The sequence below is a fragment of the Parasteatoda tepidariorum genome, chromosome 8, assembly GCF_982258835.1.
Source record: "Parasteatoda tepidariorum strain Cologne lab strain chromosome 8, Ptep-v5.0, whole genome shotgun sequence".
NCBI lineage: Eukaryota > Metazoa > Arthropoda > Arachnida > Araneae > Theridiidae > Parasteatoda > Parasteatoda tepidariorum.
In genome coordinates, this window is record NC_141762.1 from 5328133 (window position 1) to 5344726 (window position 16594).

At 29.9% G+C, this 16594-nt stretch overlaps 2 protein-coding genes across 2 annotated transcripts; one reads left to right on the forward strand and one right to left on the reverse strand.

Annotated features, from left to right (window-relative positions):
• The first annotated feature begins 4835 nt into the window (after positions 1-4835).
• On the forward strand, positions 4836-6158 carry LOC107442037 (uncharacterized). Its single transcript, XM_016055483.3, has one exon. It carries the CDS (start codon positions 4836-4838, stop codon positions 6156-6158), a length of 1323 nt encoding a protein of 440 aa, XP_015910969.1.
• Positions 6159-9428: 3270 nt separating this feature from the next.
• LOC122270795 (uncharacterized) lies at positions 9429-16357 on the reverse strand. The gene is made up of 4 exons (XM_043049566.3): positions 16061-16357; positions 14768-14841; positions 12155-12823; positions 9429-11077 (listed from the first exon to the last, which is right to left on the reverse strand). The coding sequence occupies exons 2-4, from the start codon at positions 14823-14825 to the stop codon at positions 10437-10439; spliced, it is 1368 nt and encodes a 455-aa protein (XP_042905500.2). The 5' UTR covers positions 14826-14841; positions 16061-16357; the 3' UTR covers positions 9429-10436.
• Positions 16358-16594: the final 237 nt, after the last annotated feature.

A 16594-nucleotide genomic window follows, 5' to 3' on the forward strand; every position in this document is an offset into this window, starting at 1 on the left:
TGTTGATTAGAGTAGCTTGACAGTTTAGATAGTAAAAAATAAATAAAAGTATGTTAGTTTAAGCGCTTAGGGAAACGTAGTTCCATTAAATATCTACTTTCCTTTTAAAGAGTGTTTCGTAAATAATATGCAAATTCTATTAGGGGGATCGAAAAGTAATGTCGTTTCGGTGCATTTGATATTTGTTATCAAGGTTTTATTTTTAATCAATAATGTATTCACATTCGTTAGCAAACCCTTTTCAATGAATCGAATTGGATAAAAAAAATGAATTGGTTTTTGAAACTATGGAATATTTAATGGGCCGAAACGACATTACTTTCCGGTCCCCCTGCTAGATGTCGTAGATAATGTGTAGGTAGTTTGCAGATTACCTAAGTAAGTTGAGAAATTTTCATTTTTTGGCACTCTAACAGATTACCCTAGTTGACCTCCACATTACTTAGATAATATGTAGAATGAATAATTTCTGCACTTGGGATAAAATTTATTAAAATGTTCATAACAAGTCTTTGATGAATGTTAAATTTCTTCATCCTACAACTCTGAACAATATTTGATCGGATTTTTTTTTTAGTTACTAAGAAGTTATCTTATTTGTTTCAAGACTAGACATCAAGTTTGCTAATGACGATACTTTAGATTACTTACACAGAAGCTCTCAGAAAAGACACACTTTTTTTTTCCTTGGTGAAATCTAATTTTTGATTCTTAAAAGAAATGTAGTTAACTGATATTATTTAGGTTTTAAATAACCTATTAATAATTTAAAAAGCAATTAATTTAATTTTAATTAAAATTAATTTAATTTAAATTTAATAAGCTCGAATTTTCTGCGTACATGTTACCTAGAATAACCGAAATCAAGAAAATGACGACTTTCACCGGTGAATGTCGACAATCACATTTGGTGAATGTCCGAAATATTTGTTATATCCGATTTGATATTCCTTTGTTCGTTGTTATTATTATATTGATTCGATATTTTAATATCAGATGAGGATAGATGAAGAGAAACATTAGTGTTCGGAGTACCTTAAGAAACATTGATATAGGGCATACCAGGCAGTGGCACTTAACTAGACCTAGTACTCATTAACCAAAGGGACTATGCGATTGTCAACATTCACCGGTGGAAGTCAACAATCACCGGTCATTCACAGTAACATACACAAAGATCTGCTTATTTTCCTTTTTGTTTCAATTAAAAATAATGTTTTCTTTTTTCTTAAATCTGCTTTTATTTACAAGATAAATAAGATTCTAAAATAGGAGCCACTCCATCCAATTTTAATCCATTCATTTTTTTCTTCTTTTGTATGAAAGATCATAAAAAAAAGAAAGAAAGCTATGTTTAAATGATTTTATTTATTCGTTAAACAAAACTACATTTTCAAATTAAAATTGTAGTAAAAATTTTTGCTTGCAGAAATATAAACTTGGATATCCGTTGTATTCTGGTATAATAATTTTTCTTTACAATATTTGTTCAAATTATGTTTTATTTTAAATATTATGTTCATACAATTGAAAAGAACAAAACTAAAATATGCTGAACAACAAGGGTTTTTTTCCCATCTAAACTTAAAATTGAACCCTTTCTATGAAAAAAGAGTGTATTGCTAATTAAGAACTTTTTTTTTAACCTAAGCAAAAATAAATAACACCAAAAATAAAATAAATCAAATATGCCGATATTCTCAGCGATACACCGCCACGAAAGTTTAAAGCATAATTTTTTGATATTTACGAATTTTAATTTAAGGGAAGTTTTCCTCAAAAATTTCAAGGTTGTAGTGGGCATTCTCTTTTTACATTTAAAATTTTTTTAAAACATAAGACCCCTATTACGTCCGTAAATAGTTTTCGGTGAGATTAGGAGGTGGGGTAAGTTTTTATCCTTTTGATTTTTTTCCGACTTGGGTGGATGCATTTTGAGAAAACATACATATAAATATTTATAAATATTCTAAATTGAATATGTAAAGCAAAAATAAAAAGAAATACAATGCTTATGTGCGTAATTTTTTTTCTTAATATCCAACTCTGACTCTAAATAGATTATTATCCTCGCATTCATAAAAAAGTTACACATTTCTAACAATTTTTACGCACATCTGAAGACAAACACGTTTCGTACATCACCATTACGACCGTTTAATTTGAACTTGCTTTAGAAAAATCGTTATCCATCCCTTAACTTTCAATTTGCAACAAGTTAAATTATAAAATTTTTATTTCTCCTTATTTCTATCGTTATTCCCCTAAATATTCAAAAACATTTATTACCTTGACTTCAAAATTATATACCATTTTATTTTATTACTGGCTTTGAACAGCAAACATTTTTTGAAGAGGGTTATGACTATCAACACATATATATATTTTTAACAAGTAAAATTATATCTTATTTATTGCTTTTGATTGTGTTATGCAATCAGAATACATTCTGTATTCTTAAGTTTAAATATTTTTCTGAGTAGAGTTAGATGTTTGATGGAAACACCCACATTTTCATAACATGAAGAGGAAATCCTCAAAAACCTCTTATGGTTAGTTCTACTGCAGTATATTTATAAACATCATGAAAATGCCACGTAAAATTGATCTCTGCCGTCTTTTGTGTGGAGATTTCGAAAGGGAATGGGGTTGCATGATCTACCCTAACGTAACTGAACGTCATCGAAGCGAGGAAATTTAACTATCTCGATTTGTTTTAACAGATGACGCTATATAAATTTCAGGGAATTTTCGGGATTTTCTTAATGAGTATATTTCCAAGAATTATTGCTCTTAACTTTAGAGAATAATATTTCAAGTGAAATATTTCACTTATGGCACCTTGATAGCCTGGTTGGCAGGACACTGAACTCATGTTCCTGAAAACGGGGGTTCAAATCCAGCCGATCGAAAATCCTCCGTGATCTCATAACACGTAACCCCTCAGGAATTGGAGATTGATCGTTCTCCTCAATCCTACTAGATCAAGTATTGGTAAAAATTTGCCTTCATGGAGGACATTTTCATGCAACTTACTCACATTTGCGTTACATGGAGAGAGAACAAAAAAAAGCATGTATACCTCCCACGGTTAACCCCCCTTTCCCGACAAAGGGACTTTAACCCATTTTTCCTCTACCTCTAAAGATGTTTTTACGTCAGCACATGTGCTAGTTCAACGGTGTTCACAGCTGTTCAACGGTGGCTATAAAGCAGAATTAAATCGTTATTTTAAATATCTTCACGTAAAACATGCTAAATAGTTTTTTGAGAAACTATAGCTTCATCTTTTTTTAGTTCTTTAGGGTAATACGGAAAACGAATTACTTTTTCATAAATAAATACAAAATGAGTTTCACTTTGTAACTGACTTTACATAGTTTTTAGTTATCTTATATTAATGCTATTCTATATAATAAACAAAATGTTAAGTGCTTTTTTAAATGAAGAAGTTTTAGTGATATTAATTGTTAAAATAAAATCCTTTAAAAATGTTTTTTAATATAGCCGTTGCAATTATTCTCAAAAGCACATTTTTTTCCATTGCCCACCAGATTGACATTCGTCATTCAGATTTGTCTGCCACTCTTTCAGGGGCACCCTATTTTGTGGGCCAACGTTGCTCACACAGTAAAGAAAGATAGTATAGAGAATGAAAGAACATTGATTCCTCGTGCGGGATTCAAACCCAGGACACTTCTAATCTGGAGTCAGCTCCCTGACCACTGCACGGTCCGATCGGCAAAAGCTCATTTAATTTTTATGTTAATTACACTCTTGTAACTTAAAACGATACAGAAGAAAACAATATACATGTTTCTGTTTTTTTTAAAACATTTTTTATTTATTTCTCTCATTGCTTTGGTAACTATAGTGATTCCTTGGGATTATTCAAATGCAATCCTAATAAGTTCGCTGACCATCTCAAACAGCCAGCCATCTCATCTGTCGTAGATGCAGCTTTTTAGGAGAGGAGAAGCGATACTTGCAAGTGACGTAATGTGGGTATGAAACTCCTGATGGGTTGTTGAAACTTGACTTTTGTTTACGTTGGCATTTGTTCCTTCCATTCTGTTTCCAGTAAGCCCTTCAAGTATCAATTCTCTTAGGTGACACATTTTATATTCTTTTACGAAGATTCTTTCTCAAAGAGTTCACATCTTTCACTACATATTTCTTACTTAACACACAAAGCAAGGCACGAAGCCATGTAGAACATAAACAAACTAATTATGCATCGAAGTTGCCAGGTACACAAACAAAAAATATATCACGCTAAAAATAAAATGCAAATAATAAATATAAGTTAAATAAAAGAAATAGACGAAGAAGAATTATATTTTAACAAATTCCATGCGTGATACAGAGCTGTATTTAATTAACTTCACGTTAATTTTAACATTCAAGCTTAAGTGGAGAAACTTAGCTCAAATTTAACACACCATTTCGCTTATAAGCGATCAGCTGGCACTGACGACATAGGTTAAATATGCGGGTAATGTGATCTTCTTCTTCTTGAGGTGCAAGTACCCAAATGTTTAAGTGTTGTCTTATACGAAAAATAAAAAAATTAATTCAACTTCTTCAGAAGGCAGGAATACTGCATTAAAATTACTATTTTCAATTATTATAATAACTACAATTATATATTTACCTCACCGATATACTATATGATTCTTTTCGGAATGTATAGCTCTTTTGTCAAAGTTTCTAAAGTACGGCTGAAATAGAGAGAGAAAAAAGGAAACGTTTCAATATTTCTCGTTTAAGTATTACATTTTTTTAAAATTTTTTACAGGGTGGCTTAATCACTTGAAAACAAAAGGATTCGTACCATGCCAAGTTTACAAAAGATAGCCATCATAGGTGCTGGATGGTACGGAGTCCACACCGCTTTAGAATTGAAAGCAGATAATCCAAGCCGAGATATTTTCATTCTTGACAAAGAAGAGGACATATTCCGGGGAATATCTGGAATGTTTGGAATCAGACTTCACGCTGGACCACACTATCCTCGTTCAGAAAAGACAAGAAGAGACTGCCAGCTAGGCTTAAAGAAATTCCAAAAATTCTATCCAGAATTAATCAACGCCAACCACGTATCTATATACCTGTTGGGAGATAAAGACTCTGATGGCTGTGAACCCAAGGTACCGAAATCACTTTTTAAGAGTGTCTGCGAAGAATATTGTTTTCGGCGGGAAATAGACCCAAGGGAATTTGGCTTTACAAATGTAAATTACGGGGCTATCATAGACGAGCCAACAGCAAAACTGGGACAACCTCTGAGAACTTATTTTAAGAACCGCTTATTATCGAGCAGGATTCCAACTCTATTAAACTTTCTTGTTTTGGATGTTCAGAAAACACCGGAAGGAATGATGGTCACTGGTTTGCAAAATGGAGCACAAAGGAAGATTTTCTGCGATGTTGTCATTCACGCTAATAGCTATCAGTCTCTTTTGCCCAAAAAATTACCTTTCGCTCTCAAAATGATCTATCAACCCTGTTTGGGTCTACAGTATAGGTATAAAGGTAAGGGAAAACCGGTTATTTTTATTATTATGGATGGTGCTTATCCATGTTTGATGCCATTCTTTGAAGAAGAAGATTCACAGAACTATGTAATGACGCATGGCAAATGGACTATTTTGGGTACGTTCACATCTGCGGAAACAGCGCATGAAAAACTGCGTTCACTGACAGATTATTTCGTTGAAACGATCATCAAGGAAAATTGCGAGACAGAGATGAGACGATTTTATTTGGCATTTTTTGACGAATTCGAATATATTGGATGGAAAGCAGCAGTATTGGCAAAGCCGGCTGTCTCCAGTGAGTTTCGAAGTGCTGTCACTTTCAGAGAAAACAATGTTATTTATATCACTCCCGGCAAAATTACTAACATTTTTGAAGTTGCTGATGAGGTCAGATCTTTTCTGGCCACTAACAACGGCTGCAAAACTCTTCGAGAACAGAGTTTTAGCATTTTGAAAAACGGTATTTTAGATAGAGCTTTATCTGAAATTAGCGCATCAACACTAAATGAACGCAGCACAGCAAGACTTCAACCCTACCAAACATTATTGGAGGCCCAACCAAAGTTAGAAATACTTGATGTTAACCCAGCTCTCATGCAAAGATGTATAAAAGTATGACAGCTTATTTATAGGGGAACTGAATTTATTTTGAATTATCGCCTTATTCTGACAAACCTCAAAGGTCAAAACAAATATTTTCCCATTTTAGCTGCCACTTAATTTAATCATGGCAAGAAAGCCTGAAATGTTTATCTTTTCATTAAAAAACTCTTATGGTAATCGCTATTGTGTCTCATGAACTTCACATTTTTATATAAATGAGAAAATTTTATTTTTGTTTCTTTTTCTTTTTTTAGGCATTATTCATGATTTTTGGTCATTTTTTTAGATTTCTTTTCCTTTTATAATATTTTTTTTACAAATTTTGAATCATACTTTTCATTACAAAAGCAGTTTTCTCGTGAATTAAGTTTTTCTAAATAAATTAATGTATTCTTTGCAGTGAATCTTGTTATTTTAAATATTCTTCAATAAAAAAGTGTTGAACAGAGTTTTTAAAGAATTTTCTTTTGAACAAGAGACGTGTTCGAAAGAATATCTGATATTCCTTATAATTTATTTTTATCGAGTATTTATTTACATTTTATTTTATTCATAAATAACACATTTATTTCAATCATTATTATTTTTTTTACATTAAATTTATATATACGAGATATGCAATTCTTTTAAATAAAAATAGATTAATACAGAATCTGTTTTTGAAAAAATTTTAAGACATTATTTTTCAATTTAAGTAATTTTTTGTTGTCTTTGGAAGCCTTTTTTGGTTTTCAAAAGTATTTTTTTAAAAGAATTTTTATGTCGTCAACATCCTATCGCTGCTCATAAGAATTTTTTTTTTCTTCCAAGAATCGATTGAGCCTTGTTATTGAATAGTTTAATCTTTGGATTCCTAAACTTACTTCTGTTTTAGCACCTCCAAGAAAATAATTGTTTATAATGGTGCTACTAAAGGTTATTTATACAATTGTTTAAAATATTTCGATGTAAATAAATATAATTATTATGAAATAAACGAGTCATTTTTGCATCTCTAAATGCATGTTAGCAATTATTGATCTGATTATTTATTAAAAAAAAAAAAAAAAAAAAAAACACACGCACACAAAGAACAAAAAGACAATTAGTATAAATTTCATGATGGAAATTAATGGTATCTTTTTTTCTCCTCTTTTCTGTTAAGTGAGAAAAGAAAAGCGAACACTTTACTACTTTCTGATCTAAGGAAACGAGGTTTTCCTGCTTAAGTATTCGAGGATTTAAACTTAACTATATGCTAATTACCTATCGCAAAAGATATTAAGTTACGACACGAAATTAAGTTACGACACGAAATCAGAACAGTACGTAAATTTCTGACTAGTCTTTGAGTGTCTAATTGGATCTGATTTCCTGGTGTCTGAATAAATCTACTTTTTCATTTCAAAATAAAAGAACCTTTTTAAAACGGATTTAAGTTCTTGACCCTCAAAATATGGGAAGAAGTCATTTTCAGAACATTGTTCCGATAGTATAGACCGGACAGGGGCAGAAAATTTTGGTACCCTTTATGCTAATTTAAGTTTTTATTACCCGTGGCAAAATGGGTGTTGTTTTGGATTTGATGGCGTGAGCACCTTATTTGAACGTTATCACACTTTTCAACTATGTTCTTCAAGAGCAGTGTTTCCCGAAGTGTGGTATGCGTTTCCCAAGGGGTACGGGAGTTCAGCGAGGGTACGCGTTCTTATGCGAAATAGCTTACAACAAACGAAAATTTCAAAAATTTTATTTAAAAACAAAGCTACCCATGAAAATTTACGATTACGTATTTTTCAATTGGCTATATTTTGCAGAGTTAAGAGTTAATAATTAGTGGTAATTGTTTGATAATTTTTTAAGAATTCTTTTTTTTCATTTTTTATCTTGTTATGCATTAAGTTGGTGAGTTTATTTTTGAGATATGGGACCATAAATACTTCTTGAGTTGTGAATGAAAGAGAATTTCATCGTTTGAACGATATTTTTTGTTTTTACAGTTTTAATTAAGAATCACAAGTTCTAACTTACGGTTCGTTTTTAATACTAATTCAGGTGAATATCACAAATAAAGAGGGTGAAAAAAAAAAAATAGGGAACAATCATTCTTCTTCTTTTCATTTCTATTTATTTATTTTATTTTGTTATCTTTGAAAAGTAATATTTTTAGATTTTTTAATTTTCTAGTTTATACGAACTATTTGACCAATTCCCTTCAAATTTAGGATTTTGTCGTTTAAAATAAGTGGTATTTAAAATAAGGGGTGAATTTGTACGTCTTACAATACAAAAAATAGTCATTATTTAAGTAAATATGAATAAACAATAAAAATTCAATTTTTAGGTAGAATAACTTTTAGATTTTTTATCCTATACAGTTCCAAACATATGATGAAATACGCAAGAAATAAAAGAAAGATGAAAGGCCTCGAATTTCCGACTGCTTTCTTGCCTAAACTAATGGCATTCTATAACTTATGTAATATAATAATAATGTAATATAATAATATTACATTATAAACTTTTTTATTTCTTCAATTTTGCAAGAGTTGCGTTTGCATAGGATGACAATACATCAAATCTCACACTTTTAAACTTAGATGAAGAATATGTTAATCAGCACATTCCTCCCCTTATGTTAAGGAAGGAAAGAAAATTTTGACAACTTTTATCTCGGAAGTCAAATTAGAATTGGATGTTTTCAAATTTTTTTTTTCCAAATGAGAACCAGAAAATATTGAATTCTTAACTAATTGTTGATACAAAAATTGGTAAGCTCTTCTGAAAATCAAATAGTAAGGTCAATCGAAAAGTACTGATTTCTTTCCCAGAAAGTAAAACAGATATTTCATTCCTCTTCTATATTTGAAGTATTATCTATTTAATTGGTTATTAATTTAAAAACACGAAATACGTACTATCGTAATAACTTTTTACAATAATGCTATTGCCATATGCAAAAAAGTCATTTTCTAAGAATTTAGATATCGTGAACTACCGTTTATAGTTAACTTATTGCTGGATCCACAGACAATTAATTATAACGGGGTTTTACAGTACAAGATTTTGGAAACATTTTAATAAATATTTTTTATTGTTGAAAAATCTTGAATAAGAAATACCTCCTGTAATATTTTTTGTAGTCTCCCTTGCTACACACACTAATAGCTACTCCCTGTTACTCCCACCTATTACCAAGCTGCTATTGCGTTGTAACAGTTGAGAGCGGCAGCGAGTAGAGGCAAAACACCCTAGTTGTATTATAAAATGTAAATCATGAAGGTAAAAGATTCACTAAACAAATTATTTTACTATGTACACTTTATTACAATTTCATCCATTAATAAATACAAGATTTTCTATTATTTACAAGTTATACATTCAAATGCAGTTCTCCTATAAAAATAAGGCATTCCAATGTTTTACAGTTAAGGAGCATTAAGACACATTTTACAAACTTTTTTTTAAATGTTTATTTTATTGTATTAAATTTTATTCAGTTCAAATACTGCATGCGGGGAAAATGTTTAAATCAAAATATTTCACGCATTTTAAGAAAATTAAAATGTTAAAAAATTAGCTTTGCCAATTTTGGATAGAACCCAAAAAATTATTTTCAAAAATTAACAATTTTGTAATAATTTGAGGAAGAAATTTCGTATGCCATTCGCTCAAGTTTAGTTTTTATGCAAAGTGTCCTAAAATCATCACTCTTCATTCCTATTTTTAGAACACTTGTCCAAAATGAAGACATTTTATTTAAAAACAAAAACGCTATCGAACGAAATGAGAAGAATGTTTGTATGAAATTTAGAGATCATTCTGTAATTGTCGCTTTCTTCAGTCAGCAAACAAGGTTTGGTGCTTTCAACTTGGCCCTTCTCGTTCATAATTCGGCAAGTTTTGATATTTGTTCCCCTCTTTAATTTGAGACCCATAATGGATACAGTATTTTCTTCATTTTTGTTAAGAATTCTTCAAAATATATCGCTTGGTCTTACGATCTATCCTAAAAAAAAATTAAATAAAAACGAATAATACGTTGTTGACTTAAAAAAAATCTTTAACAAATCATCTGCTTCGTTTGTAAAGATTTCTACGGATGCCACAAATTGCTAACTAATTCTTTTGTAACAAAGATGAATAGAAATTATGGCAGATTACGTTTACCAGATTAAATAAATATTGAATGTTCGCATAATTTTAAACTGAAAAAGTTTCGAAATTTTGTGTCTTTAGCCCCCTTTTAAAAACTTAGCTAGTTGTCCTACATTTTAGGTAACGGAACAATAACTTATAAACAAAAGATACATTTTACGAGTCCAAGAAATGCAGAGGTGTTTTGTAAATGCTGTAATTCAAGACTTCTTTAAATCGTCCTTTTAAAATGCTATTTACTTCTTCCGAAAAGTACGTCAGAATGACTTTACTGTTGTAGAGAGTTTCTATCGAAGAGGGTGACCTCGTTTGGGCACCCACAATATCTATGGCAGCTGTTATACTGATTTTGCCCACATTGTCGACTGAATAGTCAAGGATTGTCGGAACATTGTCACTTAAGGTAGATGTAACCTTTAACGATAATTTCGTTTGTTTGACTGTAACGATGAGCTGGAAATTATATACATCACTACCATTGTGAGCTTCGGCTTGGTACTTCAGAGTTAATTCGTCGAATCCAAGAGAGCATTCAAAAGTAATGTTTCTTTCAATGAATTCGGGAATGCTGCATTCGGAATTCCTCCTCACGTTGGACAGGTGTTCAAGTTCGCCCTTCTCAAGTTTGAGAAAATTTGCATCTTCATTTTGAGGATCTCGAACAAAAACTTTCTCCAAGCGAGTGCTACTCAAAACGAGAGGATCCAACTTGCTATATTTCGATTCGAACAAAAACCGGTTGGCGAGAACAGAGTCGATGTAACTGTTAGAATCCTCTATAGTATATTCTTCTTTGCCTACAGAAAAAAATGGAATTTTATTAAAGCCAAATAGTATAAAATCATCGATATTTAAAAATTTAAAAAATTATTTAAAGGTAATTTGCATGTTTTATACTCATTGTAAAGGAAATGGACGTCTTCAGCAAATTTTACACTTTCCCCTCTCTAGAATATTTCACTTTTCTAACTCCTACGTACCTTCGTAGGGAAAACACAATATTCGCTGAAACCATGGTAAGGAAAAGGAGAAAAATATGGAGAGTGGGTAAATTGCGCAACTTCGATACGGCTATTATACTTACAAAGAGGGTGATAATTACTGAGTGCTATATGGAAAAACTTTGAAAAATATGGCTAAAAATGGAGTTACATGATTAAAAAAATAGCAAAGATTGAGAAAAATGTAAAGATTTCCCTCTAGCATCTCAGCGACGAAAAAAGTTTAACCGATTGCATTACTCAAAAAGTTTGCTTGTCCGTGTATGACAGAAAAAAATAGGGAAATCCTGCCCAAATAGGGAAAGTGATATTTTATGTTGCTCAAGATTAAGACAATATTTAAATTCTGGCTATAAGGTCAGTTAACAGTTGATTAAGCTACGTCACGAAATTAACTTCATACGTCTACAGAGAATAGTGAGTGTTATCCCTTTTATCTGGCTAAACTACATCGGATGAATTAGGTGCTGTTTATAACAACAGGGCCAAAATCTTTTAGCCTTTTAGAATTAGAAACGAAACATTATTAGTAGAGGAAAACCCAACTTACAATAGAAGATGAAATCAATAAGAAAAATTGGAAATCGACTAATAGGCTAATAGTTAAATTCTTGCCATAAAGGCAGTTAAAATTAACCTTGCTACGTCGCAAAATTAGTTTGCTGCGTCTACAGAGAAAAGTGGTGTCCCACCTATTTGGCTAAACTAGATTAGGTGAACTTGTAACATCAATGCATTCATTTTCCCCATTCATTCTTTTTGGTATCGGTAAACAATTAATCGATTAATGCCTGGTCGAAGTTAAGGTACTCTTATGTCTTGAACTTCTATATTTAAAATGATATATTAAGGAAATAAATTTTGATTGCTTACCACGAGGTGTTGTTCTATGGTCTTCAGTTACTGGCTCAATTGTCGATGCATAAACATCTTCTAAGTCTTCTATAGAAAAAGGATTCTTCTGAATATCCTCACTGAATGCTTCTTTCAGATGATGATGAGTTAAAGTATTAATTAAGTTAAAGAATAACTCTTCCACGTTTTCTTCCATGGGTTCCCTTATCCATTCCATCATACCCAGACCATCAATCCAAACATTCATGTTCGATATGACGGTTGGCCTGTAGCTGTCCAACTTGCCATCGTCACCTGATGAGCCATTAAATGAGAAATCCATTTCGATTTTCAAAGGAGAGGTAACGGCGTCTACCATGACGTCAGCGGTTGAACCGATAACGGATGCTTTGCCAGTAAAATTGAAGTTAATTTGTTTGGTTTCGATTTCTGTGTGAATTTTCAGTCTTCTGTTATGAAAGGATATGGAGCATGCGCCCTTTCGATGGAGATTGCCCAATCCTGTAATGTGACCCTCTGTCAAGTTGGCGTAGCATTTGAATGGATAGAAAACTACTTTCTTCCTAAAGTTAAGTTCTCTTCCGTAAACGGGAAATGATTCCAAATTATTATCTTTCGCGGCGTTCACCAGTAATTTATCCACATATGTATTGCATCGTTCGATAGCATCAATGTAGCTGCTTCTTCCTACAAAAGAAATATGTAGGTAAGGCAACTGAAATTAATTTGTAACTGAAACTCTGTCTCCACTCAATGACAAAATATCAAAATCGTAAATTACACTGTTAGAACTTTTTTTGTCAAAACTGGTCAAATAACAATTTATTTAATTGTTAGTTTACCGTATTCAACCAAAACAGTCAACTAACCATAAAAAAAATGATGATACACAAACTGTTAAGTGTGAGAAAAAACTTTAGTGATTTTTTCACCTAATACGGCTAATGAACCAGAATTCTATCAGCGCCATAGGCTCACCTTAAAATCCATTTTGTTCTGTGGAACTAGGTACATCTGTAGCTAAAAGAGCTAATCGGATAATTTAAAGACCGGATAAACAGGGGTTCGAATTCGAGAGTCGATAATACAATGTTTCTTTCCTTACTTCCCGCTCCCCCATCAATATATGAAGAGTTTTTAGTGTCCAGCTCTATCTAGTCAGTGACTTTGGACTATTAGAATAAGAAATTATCATTCTCCCGTAAATGGCGCAGTACCCACAGAGCTCTGCTGTCCGTTTAAGTTTAATTTTTATGGTTAAGAAACTATGCTAGTTGTAAATGGTTACAACACTGTATCATTTTCAATTCACGTTTTGAATTCTCAAACCGTACCTATTGTAAACGGTTACAAAACTGTAAAGGTAAAAAAACTGTTCCAAACCGTAAACTTTATGTTAATTGGAAGGACAGACTACAGCCGAACATTTTACAGTAACTTCAGGTGGAAAATTCTAACTGTGTATGTAAGAATTTTATTTCTATATACTGTATTCTACTATCTATATTTTCAATCTATATATTTTGTTATCTATATATGTTCCAATTGTGAGAAATAGTATCCTTACAATTGTATTTACTAACATTTATCAAGAAACATTAATTAATAATAATAATTGTACAATTTTCAAATCAACAATGAAAATTATTTGTTTGAACGATTTTGGAACTCAACGCAAAAAGACAGTAAAACATCAAAATCTGTGATTATGCGAAATTTCTACAATTGTATTTGCTGAATTTTGAGTTAAAAAACTAATTTTTTAATAATAATTGTCCAATTTTCTAACTAAATACCGAAATTTTTTTTTTGTTTGAAAGTCATAAAACTCGTACGATTTTGGAATGCAAGACAAAAAGACAAAAAACATCCAAAAGTGTTATTATGCAAGATTGTAAAGAAAAAGTAACCCTACAACTATCTATTTTAAATATTGGTGAATCAGTTAAATAATGATAATTATTTAACTTATTCCAAAATAAAGAAAATAGTTTTGTTTAAAAATCATAAAACTAGCACAGCTTTACAATTTTGGAATCTAAAAATAAAAAGTTAAAAACATTAAAAGTTTTTATTATATTAGATTCTAATGAAAAAGTATTCCTACAATTGTATTTCCTAAATTTCAGTGAAAAAAATTAATTTATTAAGAATAATTCTTCAACTTTCAAGCTCAACAAAAAAAGAGAAAAATTTTTAAAAAATTAAAAGTCTTAAAACTCGTACAATTTTGTAACGTAAAGTAAAAATTATAAAAATTGGTAATTATGTGAGATTTTAAAGAAAAAAAATATCCTTACAATTATAAAAGCTTTAATATTTCCCACTTTTAATGCGCTTAGTCACGTTATATTCTACCAAAATAAACCAACAATTTGATTTAAAAAAAAAATCACAATTTTAATTTAACTTTGCATCAATTCTGATGCTCTATTAGTTAATGTTACCTTTTAAAATGTTTTTGGAAAAAAATTTACTTAAAAAAAACATTAGTTAAAATCTAAATTTAAATATTATTTTTTAATATTTCAACTGAACAATGAATAAGCATGCAATTTTAAAACAACTTAATTGAAAAAAAAAGAAAACTATGTATTATTTTTATTTTAAAAAAAAAAGAATGTAGCTTACCAAGAGGACTACCAGCCACAACCGTAATGGAAGCAATCAAAATCAATAAAGTCTTCATTTTTATAATTATTTTTCTGAAAAGAAAGCATTATTATTTAAATAAGATAACCAAATGCTAGAAAAACAATTTACAATTTCAATATTTCGATGAACTATAATAAAATTAAAATTTATACATGAAGTTTAGAATTGTATATTTTTCTTCCAAATAAACAATTTATTAAAAACTACTAACCTTGATTAATATTTAATAGTATTTGAATATTAATTAGATAATAAATATAAGTTTATTTTATCATAATTATATCTTGTAAGTAAATAAAATCTACATTCAATAGTTAGTTAGCTATACAGAAAAAGGAAAATTTTTATGGAAAAATATTTGTCCGATATTGATTAATCATTTACTACTTTTTTATTTACTTAACTACTTTTTTATTTACATAAATACCATTATTCTAATGTACGAAAATGCACCCCAAAATGTAAAAAACAAAATTCTGAGAAAATTAAAACTTGAATAGTGTTTAATAATATTAGAATATAGTTGCATCAGAATTAAATCTGAGTTTCATTTTATCTTAAAAATATATTCGGATAAATTATAGCTTACTATGTACACAATAATTAGCGAAACATAATAAATTAAGAATAAAGTTGATTTTATCATAATTATATGTTATAAATTAATAAAATTTACACTCAGTTAGTTATACAGAGAGAGGAAACTTCTGACAAGAAATATTTACCCGATATTAATTAATCATTTACTATATAAGTTTATTTTATTTACTATTGGGTAATGTAAGAAAATGCACCCAAAAATGAAAAACAAAATTCTGAGAAAATTAAAACTTTAATAGTGTTTAATAATATTAAAATATAGTTGCATCAAAATTAAATCCGAGTTTAATTTTATCGCAAAAATGTACTCGAATAATATATAACTTAATATGAATACAATAACTAGTGAGAAAATACTAAGCTAAGTAATTAAACACAATAATTAGCAAAACGATTAGCTAAATAATTCCACACAATAGCTAATAAACACAATAACTAGCTAAATAAAGAAGAGAAATTATCCACAAATGCATCAATATATTTTACTGATATTTAATATTTTAAATTTGTATTTTTTATCCCCTATAATAAAACTAGCTATCGAAATTAAATTGCTACAAAACTTTAAGTTTTTAGAAAAATTAAAATTTTAATAGTATTTAATTTCATTCAAATTTACATATAAAAATAAGGTAGAAAAAATATCAACAAATGTATGCAAGAACTTACCTAAGGTATGAATATTGTGTGCAAAGAATGAAGAATTGCGAGAAGTAAAAGATTGTAAGGAACGAGGTAAATATTCAGGTATATTTATATGAGATTCTTAAGTGACCCATGAGATCTGAAAATTATTAAAATCACTCCCTTATCTTTCTAATTGTCTCTAAATATAGTATGTGGGCAAAGGTAAGTTTTTCAGGATGCTATCTTTAGACCGGAATTGTAAATATATTTGATATCATTAGAAAAGAAATTAGAATTCAAAGGTTAGAACCGAACGTCACCAAAAAATACAAATTGTGCATTAATCTAGAACTTTGTACTTTCTAATTCACCTTTAAACGGAGAAAAAGGATTCGAAGAAAACTATCGAATGATAAAAAAAAGAAACGCAGAAGATAAAAATTGATGACATATACGCAAAAAAAGAAACGCGAAAAAAAAGGAAAGGAAAAAAAAAGAACATTTACTTATTATTAGATAAAATAATTATTTAGCGGAAAATGTGAGAAAATTAGAATAAATTTAATATCAATTCCA